Here is a 10872-nt window from a genome sequence, read left to right as displayed (position 1 = left end):
ATCAATTGTGTAAAGCACATTTGTACATTCATTGCCCTCATCATTCTCAAAACATTTCCTCTCCACTTAAACCCCTGGCATTAGGTCCTCATTTTTCCCTTTCCTCCCTGCTCCCGCTCCCTCATGAGCCCTTGGTAGTTTATAAGTTGTTATTTTGTCATATAGCTTGCCTACTTTTATACCTCTATAAATGTCTTTTGCCTCCTAGGTCTTTCATCTATTTCTTGCAAAGACATTTTCTGAAGTGTTCTCCTCTTTTGTTAAGTGCTCTTTTTGGCGATGCGTGTGACAGTAGCATCCCTCTTGAGTTTGTCAGTCTGGGATGGTCACCTCAGAATGGCCCGTACCAGTCCTTTTCGGCTTGCTTCTGTCTAGGATTGGCCAAAATCAGAGACGCCGGGTTATATGAAAACAAACTCCACATCAGGATTGGAAGAAGGCTTATTGACAACCTTCAATAAGCAGCGAGCGTGGCCTGGCTTGCTGACAGTGAGGAGGACCGGCAGCACCTGCTGATGAAGCCCTGGAGCCCGCAGACTGACCTGCAGTGTGGACCACGACGCCGTGTGAAGAGGGACACCGTCCTCTCTGCAGGGCCAACAGGCCCCGTCAGGATGAGCGGGGAGAAAGGTGGACATCGCCAAGGACTTCATCTTTGCTCATGGAAAGCATTTCAGTCGGCGCTCGTGGAAGCGGCCATCAAGAGGTCAAGCAACAGGTGGCACTGGGGGCAGATCTGCTGCACAAGGTCTCTGGGATGCGGGGAAGAAAGCATCAATGTTTCTTTGAGGACAGAGGTGCGGGTGGCCACGGCCGCCTCTGCCTGTGAAGGCCGGAGGACAGGTGTGTTTGTTGAAGAGGATGGTACAGATACCCCCGAGAGGCCAGGACGCAGACACTTTGTCTCACGTCGCTGGAGAAGGATGTGATGCTCACTGAAGCAGAGATGGACAGACACCGTGGTGCTGCCACCATGGCTCAAACACCAGCCCGGGCATGAGGACGTGTAGGCCGGGTGATGCTCGCTCTCTGGTGCTTGGGTCGCGTGAGCTGGAACCGCCGACGGCATCCAACAACTGCGGCAGCGTCTCGGATAGGGACCTTTGTTTGTTGCAGGTCATTTCTGGCAGCGTCCAATGTTCTTCGGGTGGCGCTCTGCACACCCCGTGTTTCAGCTATGACCGCCGCTGCTCCTCATGGGGAGCTGTGCCCCATCAACCAGTGAGGGCCCAGGGGGCTGTGCTCCCGACGCTAAGGTCTACCGCTTTGAGGAGGCCGCTCCTGCTCCTGCTCCGTCACACTTTGATTTGTCTTCGGGCACTGGATCAGACAGGCCCCTCTGCTCTTTGTAAGGATTTCCCTTCTCCAAGGCTGCCTGTCCGTCTTTGTCATCTCTTCCTGTCTGGAGGCACTCCTGAAACCGGTTCACCTTGCATGAGCCTGCAGGAATTTAAAATACCAGTGACATAGCTTCCAGCACCATAGCAATACTCAAGCCACTGCAGCATGACAAAGTAACTGATAAGGTGGATAATACAGAAACACAGGTACGTTAGTGGATCAGAATAGAGTTCAGAAATGAAGTAGTTCTAAGTTCATGGTATTTCAACCAGGACTTTGAACCAGTTCTCGCTTGACACACACACACACACCCCTCTACTGAGAACTTGCCTTTCCACCCTCAGGTCTGCTGGTCAGCATCTACATTTTAACAAGTCCCCCCAAGTGATCCTTATAGCTCCCCAGGTGATTTCTACATACACACAGGAATCTTGCTAAGTGGGGAGTCTGAGTCAGTACATCTGTACCAGTTTGAAGTCCTCTTGTAGAGAAGACTCACAGTAATCCCAAGGGAAGGAATGGTTTATACACTAAATTATTCTGGAAGAATTAGTTATTAAGGAATAAAACAGATTTCAATCCTGACCTTACACTCTATACAAAAATTAATTTAAAAGCTATGGTAACATAAAAGCTATTATCAGCTAAGAAGGCTGAAAAACGAGCTTAAAAGTTAACCCCCCTCTCACCCCAAAAGTTAAAACCATTGACCTGGAAGAACACGCAGTGGGAAATCTTTGCTACCTTAGGTTAGGCAGTGCTCTCTTAGAACACAAAAAGCCGAAACTATAAAAAAAGGTGATCGATGGGCTCAGCATCATGTACAGGGTCTGCTCTTCGTTAGGAACATGAAGCCCTGAGCCACCATCAAGGGCTGTTCTAGTGTGGAGACAGCTCAGGAAAGAAGACGCACAAACGGCCAGTAAGCCCCTAAGAAGGCCTCAACTCACCAGACACCTGGGAAATGAAAAGCGTTATGAGACGCGGGCACACACTCACTCAAATGACTGAATTAAGAAAAAGGTACAGGATGCTGGGGAGATGGAGCGACCGGACCACTCCCATGTGCTGGTGGGACAGCACAGTGGCAGCACTCTTTTGGAAGATGGCCCAAAGAAAGCACGCACTTAGAGCATGCAGCTCGGCCCTGTGATCCCAGGGTGCCTGTACCAGCGACCAGAGCGGGCGGACGTGCACACCAGGATCAGCGCGCTGTGTCCTTGTTCATCACATCTCCAAGTTGGAAATGACACAGCGCGCACACACACTACACACCCTACCACCCACCCACCACCACCCCCACCACCACCACCCCCAGCTGTGGCCAGCACCAGGCAATTAAAAGAACTACTGACAAAGATAACAACTACAAGGAATCCCGGAAACCCACCTAGTGCGCGATTCTGTCCCTGGGTCACGCAGGAGATGCAGGCTGCTTTCTCATGCTTTCTCGGGCTGGGCCTGCTCAGAGGCTGCTGGGTGAAGGGGTGCCCCATCCTTGGAGCCTACACTTTCAAGACTCATGGAAATGTCCGCTTACACAAACCTCAGCAAAACTGGCTTTGTCAGAGCAAGGTGGGTGGGAGCGGCCCAGACCTGACTGTGGTCCAACAGGTCCACCTTCTGCCCTGGATGGGGAATTTCCGCCCCCACCCCCCACCAGGGCTACTTCCTGTTGCTCCCCTGCCCCATTCTCAGCCTTCTCTGCCTGTGGCCAGGAGACCTGGGTCTACGACGCAGAAAACCCAGCACCGCCCATTGGGGGAGGGCAGGGCTGCCATCCCGCTGGAGACCCTAATCAGCCCCCCCGAGGCCCCGTAATTATCCCCACGGTGGCACTGGGAGACTCTCCGGACGGGCGGTGGTTAGCTGCTCCAGAGGCTGGAGAACCGCCTGGGCAGGGCATGGAGCGGTCTCTGGAGGAGGGGAGGGGCCTCCAGTGTGTTGGGGAGGAGGGGGAGGGGAGGGCGGGGCAACACCCCCCACCCCACCCCCACCCCATCCAGGAAGGCTCCCCGGAGGAGGGGCAGTTGTTTGAGTAAGACACACCTCGGCTCTAAAGCCCCTTCGTGAGCCTGAGCAGTATAGGACCACACCACTTCCGTGTCGGGGGTGGGGGGCATTCAGAGTGCCATTCCCCTCCCCCCCACCTCTCTCTCTCTGGCCTGGCAGCAGCGCCCACCCAACCCCAGGCCTCCTGGGAGGAAGGAGTGGGCGTGGCGTGTGTCCCAATAAAACTTTACCTGCAAGACGTTTTATGGCCCTAGCTGAAGGCCCTGCCTCTGGAGTGTGGGGGCTGGGCGGACACCAACCCACCCCTCCAAGTGCGGCCTGCGTCCCCTCACTAGGCCTGGTGGCTCCCTAGGTGGCTGAGCCACTGGATGGTCACTGGAAGTTCAGCAGCTTGACACCACCAGGTGTCCTGAGCGAGACCACCCCCCCACCCCCCAGTCAAACCAGTCTACTGCTGTGGACGCCCACCGATCACCAAGCTCTCCCACCATCAATCCACCGGACAGCAGTGCGTCTGGTGTGGGGTGACCCGTCTGCAGTCCACTCCCTATGCCCCTCCTTCCTTTCCTGGCTGGCCTCCCTACCCGAGCGAGCCTGTGTCCACAAGGTGGGGACCCAGCCCTCAAAGTCCACCACTGTGTGTCTTCTTCAAGTGCAGACAGCTTCCCCTTGCTCCCGGCCCTGAGAGCGGCGGTCACAAACAGGTGCTGGGCCTTCTCCGACGCTGTTCCTGCGGTGCAGGACAGATGCCTGAGAATTCACAGGGATGGCTTGTTTGACCTCAAACCAATCTTGCAATATTGCCTGGCATGCTGTGTTCTTCAGTGCATCTGCGATGCGTGGTCCGCAAATGTTTCATACCCGGTTTCTGCAGCTACCTTCCTTTGTAATAAGTGAGTTTGTGATGTTCTGGTACCTAATCTACTATCTCCTTTATCTGATGTGGGAGTCCATGACCTTAAAAAACAAGCCGGGCCACTGTTCCTCTTGGTAGACGTCTTCTGGACAATGTGGTTGGTAAGGGGAGAGCTGAGACTTCCCTGGAGACCTGGGACCCAGGCAGGGCCCTCGAGGGGGCAGGCTCCAGGGAAGGGCGCAGGAGGTGCAGGCCCTGCCTGTGGACTTTTTCTGGGTAGATTTCAAAGGTGTCTGTCTGGAGAAGCAGTCTCTACTTCCTCTCCGTTTCCAAACTTACCATTGAGTGGCTCTGCCCAATGCTCAGTTTTGCCTCCTTCCACGAGCTTGTTGTGACCCCCCAGGGGAGCCCTGGGTGGCGCGTGCTCAGGACCCCCGCTGCCAACTAGAGAGGTCAGCGGTTGGAGATGACAGCCGTGGAAACCTCACGGGCCCATGCTGCTCAGACCTCCTGCCTCTCCTAAGTCAGAATCAACCGGACAGTAGCAGGTTGGGTGGACTACTCCGGTGCCACCCTTCACCACCACCCCTGCCAGGCCTTTGCTTAGCGCAACTACAAACCCAAAGCTTGGCGTCGGGTCCACTCCGGAGCAAAGTCCCCGCTGGTGGGCCCAGCCAGAAGACGCTCTGCTGCAGCCCGCCCGCCTGCAGAGAGGCTGATTGGCCCTGGCTCTCTGTCCCACCCGTTTTCCTAGTTCCTCTCACCCTGAGTGACCCTGTTCCTTCCCCTCCCCGGGGGTGCCCAGGTGCCCAGAGCGCCACACACTGCTCCTGCGGTTCAGGCAGATTCAGAAGGGCACCTGGCAGCGTGCAGCCTCCTTTAGGATCCAGGCCCATCCTTCTTGGCTGCATTGTGCTGTTTCCAAACAAGAAGGGGCCGGGCAGTCCTGGGGTTTCCTTGCCGATCTTGTGTCCTCTGGAGTGGAGGTGGCTTGCCTGAGGCTCACTCAAACGGAGCGACCCTGCTCCTCCCCATCCATCCCCAGTTGGCTGGTTGGCTCTGGCCAGCCCTGTCTCTGGGTTCCCCAGCCAGCCGGCACTGACTATACGGACAGACGGGTTTTCCCAGCCCTGTTGGGTTTTGCCGGATGGGAGCACGGTGTGCTCATGCTTCTTGGTCTCGTAGGGCACGGCTGGCCTGGCTCTGCAGGCTTCTGCCCCCACCTTCCACTGTCCCTCCTCACGTAGGTCTTTCTGTTGTGAGCTCGCTCATGCGGCTCAGAGCCCAGGGTGAGTGGGGACCTCTGTTTCTAGCAGTCAGTCCGGTCACTTACGTGATGGCAGGGAGGCTACCTTGCTGTTCCCTCCCTCCACATTCGGGCCTTCCTTGCACCATGGGAGGCTGTCCCTTGAAGCCCCTCGGCCCTTCCAAGCTCACGTTACATCCCCGACACATGGCACTTTCAGTCTGTACATACGTACACACACGTCTGTTCTTCAGTCATGGGCCCAGTCCTAGTGACCCACAGCAGTCAGATTCCTCACAGCCCAGGGGGAGGGGTGCTGGGGGGTGCTGTATCACAGGTCCACCCCTTCCCAGGCCCCCATTCAGAAGCAGGCAGCATGGCCCCCTCACCCACTCTAGACTTTGAGGGATGTCCAGAGCAATCTTATTACACGGAGACCCAGGAGGTCCTGTACCACCTCCCTGCCTGTCTGCCCATCAGGAGGGCTCTGAGGGACACTGGTCTGGCCCCAGGCCACTGCAGGCTGAACTGCAGCTGTCTCATCTCAGAGGAGGTGCCTGCGAGGGAGGGCTCCGGCCACCGTGTCCTGGGACCCGCTCTCGGCACTGGCCTGGCACTGGCCTTTCAGACACATGGAGAGGGACCCCTTCCCCAGGCCTCAGGCAAGTTCTCAGAGTGCCCCACTGTGACAGCCTGTGGGTGCCCCCACCCCCACCCCTCCGGAAGAGAGGACAAGGGCAACTTTTCACAGAGGGGCCGGCGGGGCTGCACTGCGACTCCCCAGAGACGGGCTGGAGCCGGCCTGACTGGGAGCCCGGCCCACCTCGCTTATCTGCTGCTCAGGCTCAGGTGGACAGAAAGCTGATAGCTCCATGTCCCCTGGCGGTGTCCTCCCCTCAGCCCTCCGCAAGAGGCCGGGGGGTCAGAGGTGACCCTGCTGTGACCTCTGTACCTGTCCCCACCCTCCGGCCCTCCCCTCCACTGCAGGACCTGAGTCCATGGACTACATGGGTCACCCTGCCCAGACATGGCCTTCTAGCCTCCCTGGACCTCTTGCCAGCCCTGGGTGCCTTCAAGTTGCCCCCCAGACCTTAGCCCCCCCTTACCAGGCTCCACCCTCCAGGCCTGGACAGTGCAGCCCAATCTCTACAGAGCCATGGCCACTCTCCCCTGCCCCCCATCAGGGTGGGGTGGCCCCACCTGCGGTCCCCTGCAGCAGTGTAGGAGCCTGCATGGCTGACCAGAGGATGGTTCCAGAAGGAACAGTAGGGATGGGCGTGGCAGTGGGAGGTGTCAGCCCAGAGGCCTCTCTGTGTTTCAGGCTGTCACATGGTCACCCCAGGGTCAGAGCCAGGCTCTGAAGCTGCCCCAGACATCCCTACCGGCTACCTGTGGCTGGGCTCGGCCCCTCGGGCAGAGTGACCTTAGATGCCAGCCAGCCTAGCCCCTGCCCGGGCTCCATGGTGGAGTCAGGCTTTGCCGTGGGGAGGGGGCCCAGGAAGTGTGAGTGGGTCTGAGGGCTGGCTTCCTGTGGCCTGCAGTGGGCAAGCTGGCTGGGGGCCCCTGGGAATGTGCCCTGAGGGGAGGGAGGAGAGGAGCGGCCTGGTCTGACTAGCTGAGACTTTGACTTCAGCTCCTGTCCTCCCAAGCTCCCCCTTCACCATGTGACCCCATAGCTAGGAGCACAGGTGAGGAAACACACTTCTTCCCCCTGCCCACCCGCAACGGGCCATGGCAGGGGGTGGGGGATGTACATCCCACAGGAAAGGGCAGGGAACCTGGCGGGAGCAGATCAATCGATGGGCAGGGCCTGGGGGTGGGGGTCGGCCCTGGGCTGCCCTGAAACAGGGTCCCAGCTCAGGGCTCCCCTCAGCCTGACTGGTTCCAGCTCCCTGCCTGCCTGCCTGGGGAACGTGGGGGTAGGAGTGAGGAGCACAGGTAATGCCCGAGGCCACGGCCTCTTCCTTCCCAGCATTCCCTGCTGCAGAGCTGCCCGGTTGGAACCCAGGCTGCCAGGCTGCATCCTCTGAGGGCTGGGGTCCCCAGCACCCCAACCCTAGCTCACAGGTCCACCCAGCACCAGGTGGGGTCTCATTAGTGCAGAGCTTCAGGTGGGGCTCCCCGGGAATCATCCCTCATCCCCAGAGCGCCTCTGGGGAACTGTGGGCGGAGGGGGTGCAGGGGGAGCTCTGGTCTAGGCCAGGATCTGATCCGAATTCACTGGGAGGAGAGCCGTGGAGCCCTGGGCCCCTCCCTGCATCTTCCTCCTGGGGCCTCCCTCCCAGTCCTCACCAGCCACCTCCCAGGTATGTCTGAGGAGAGGAAGGAGGAGCAGGGAGCCAAGGAGGGGACGAGGGCACCCTGTCCACAGCTGGGACCTGGAGTCTGGGACGCCTCCCACTCCAGCACCTGTGACCAGAGGGAGACCAAGCTGTCAGCAGGCTGACCTGGCACAGCCAGCCACACACAGGGTGTGCAACCACTTGGCTGACTGGCCTGGGCCTCAGCGTGCCCTCTGCCCTTGGGAGCCTCCCTGCCCCTGGCTACTGTCACCACAAAAAGCCTCCTATCTTGGGACCCCTCTAGGCCGGCCCAGGCTGTGGGCCCTGAGTCCAGACCGCAAACTCTCATGCAGACCCTCCTCAAGGGCCTGGCTCAGGTCCCACCGGCCCAGTGACAAGCCCTGACCACCACTACCCTCAACCCCCAGCTCTGTTCTCTGCAGATGGCGAGTCCTCCAGAGGTGGTGGTGGTGGTGGTGGGGGGGGGACCCTGGTGCAGGGCATATGGGGGCAGGCACAGGCACCACAGCCACCAAGCTGGACAGACGAGGCGCTCCTGCACCCTTGCAGTGGGCAGGGCCCTCCCTTTGCTGGGCTGCTCACAGGCCCCTGTCCTCTTCCCAGCAGAAGGCCCGGCCCCTGAGGCAGCAGGCAGCCCGGGGCGTCCACAGAGCCGCCCGGAGGCGGCAGTGGCTGAGACAAGGCAGGGGCAGGTGGCTGTTGAAGGGAAGAAGCTTCAAGCCCAGCCCAAGCCCAGACGACCGCCCCGCTCTCCTGCAAGACCCAGAGGCCCCAACCGACCGCCCAGGATCCGAAACTACAGCGTGAGGGACTGACCACCGGCTCCTGAGATCTCCCCCTGCACTAGAAGATGGGCCCACATCGGTGGGGGCAGCAGAGCAGGCTGTGGACACTGCTGGACAGCCTGGTGGGACAAGGGTCATTAAAGTGCCTCCCCAGCACAGGGCCACAGTGTGTGTGTGTGTTTGTGTGTAAACCCAAACCCTTCTACTCACTCCACGGCCCTGTGTGGGGACCCCTCTGTCCCACCTCGACAGACAGAACCCCTGGCTGTCTGCAGTCTTTCCAGGTGCAGGTGAGGCTCCTTCAGGGCCTGACGGTCAAGGCTGGTGCTGTCAGGTGGAGGGGTCAGGCAAACACTGCCCCTAACCCCGTGACTCTCGTCCTGTCACCCCACATGTATGAATACACGAGCTCTCTGCCCCAAGCACTCCAGGGCCCCAACCCCCCCTGGCCCCTCCCCAGCATAGGTGTTCCCTGGCTCTGCCCTTCTGACTTGGCCTTCCCCAAGGGCCCTTTCTGGGTGACCTGTACCTCACCTGGTGGATCTGCCTGCTGCGCTGCAGGCCATGGGCAGACCTTTGGCACAGAGGGCTCACAGGCAACCTGGCAGACTGAGCCCAGTGGCAGGTCTGGTGTGGGAAGGGTCCTCGCTTCCCCAGGTGGGCCGGCTACTTTCCTCAGCTCCCTGTGCTAAACGGGCCAGGCAGGTGCACTTCAAGGACCCCCAGCCCCTGCAGCATCCTCCTTGCCAGCCTGGGCCCCCTTGACTTCAGCATGGCCGAGTGACTCCCTTTAGCTAAAGAGTCAGTAGGAGGGAGCCCTGTCTCTTTCCACACACTTAGAGCCCAAAGGTAGGGTGTAGGGAGAGGCAGGGCAGGAGGGGGCAGGCAGACAAGAAGGCTGGCAGGGAAACAGTAAAGAGCAGTGGGCACAGAACCAAGGAGCTGCCATGCTCTGGGCACCTGCACAGCCACCCGGCCCTGCCCCCCAACATGAGGCACTGAAAACGAGGGGCGGGAGAAGCCAGTCAGGTTGTGCCACCAAGAACACACAGAAATCTCGCTGTGCCCTCCGGCTGTGCCCACCCACACTTTCCATGTGCCTGGACCTGACCCAGGGCCACAGGAAGGCCAGAAGGGTTGACGCCTTCAGTGTGAGGGGCCACTGGCAGCCCACCTCCAGCCCTGCGCTGGGCCCCTTCTCCCTGAGATCCAAGCAGAGAGCAGCCGGCGTGTGTTGGCTGTGCAGGGCCCACCCCAGCAGAGCTCTCTCCTGGGGAGGGCAGGCCAGCCAGCCACAGACATGTAAGACGAATGTGCGTGAATGTATCCATGTGTGCATGTGCGTATGAGCACACACTTGTGTTACTGTGTGTCTGTCTTTGGGAAGCATGCACGTGTGGTGGGCATCCCAAGAGTGCACATTGGCAATGTGTGCACTTGGGGGGGGGTGCACGCATGTACCCTATGTGTATCCCCATCTGAGTGTGCCTGTGTGTGAGTGCACTGCACAGGGCATGCATCTAGAAAACACGCAGCCTGTGCAGGGCGGGGGTGGGGGGACAGTGGGGTGCGGCCCCTTTGTCCACTCCGCACCAAGTCTCGGCCCACACTCCCCCCCCTTCCCCTCCACCAGCCTCCCAGGAGTTAGAGGGAGCTTGGGAGAGGCTCGGTGGCGAGTTGTTGAGGTGTCTGCTTGTAACTGGATTTTTGGTGGTTGGGGGTCTTGGAGCCCTGTGTAGGCCTCGCCTCCCACCACTCCCATAATCCCCAACCCCGGCAGCTCCGGGAGGGCTCCACAGGATGACCGACAGTAACCCCGTTCGGGGCACCCTCGGCCGGGTCAACGACCGCGCTGGAACAGCAGGGCTTGCGCCTAGCCCGGCGCTCCCGCCCCCGGCCCATCACCCTATCGCCTAGCAACGCCCCCTCGCGCGCCACCATTGGGCAGGCGCGCACGCCCCCGACGCCCGATTGGCCGCGGCGGGGGTCCTGGACACGCCCCCTGATCCAAGCGGACCGCGGCTGGGAGGCCAACGGCGGGCGCTGGTGTCGTTCGGGGATGGTCCCCGTTCGCCCCGCGCGACCAACGCCCCACGGAGCCCCCCCAGTGACCCCAGTGTGACCCAAGCATGCCCTGGCCCTCGGGGAGCCCTCGCCGCGAGGCCCGCGCACACTGGCCCCGGCGGACACGCGTGGGTGGTCGGGCGTGGGCTCGGCCCCCGCTCGGCGCGAGCGGTCCCCGCGAGCAATGCGGCCCTCGGGGGCGGGCACGGAAGCCGGGAGGCGGAGGGGGGAGCTCTGGTCTAGGCCAGGATCTGATCCGAATTC

At 60.3% G+C, this 10872-nt stretch overlaps 1 protein-coding gene across 1 annotated transcript in view; it reads left to right on the top strand.

The window, feature by feature from the left end:
* The window catches only part of CCDC57 (coiled-coil domain containing 57), a 59658-nt gene extending 50974 nt beyond the window's left edge, over positions 1–8684 (top strand). Inside the window, exon 16 of the mRNA XM_045299529.1 lies at positions 8363–8684. Within this exon, the coding sequence (XP_045155464.1) occupies positions 8363–8574 (212 nt within the window). The 3' untranslated portion in view covers positions 8575–8684. The remainder of the gene's footprint in view (positions 1–8362) is intronic.
* The last annotated feature ends 2188 nt before the right edge of the window (positions 8685–10872 follow it).

This window comes from Echinops telfairi, unplaced genomic scaffold (assembly GCF_000313985.2).
Source record: "Echinops telfairi isolate 266 unplaced genomic scaffold, ASM31398v2 ScPeMD7_7458;HRSCAF=8496, whole genome shotgun sequence".
NCBI lineage: Eukaryota > Metazoa > Chordata > Mammalia > Afrosoricida > Tenrecidae > Echinops > Echinops telfairi.
Note: the sequence above shows the minus strand (reverse complement) of the source record. Positions and strands in the feature narration are given on the sequence as shown.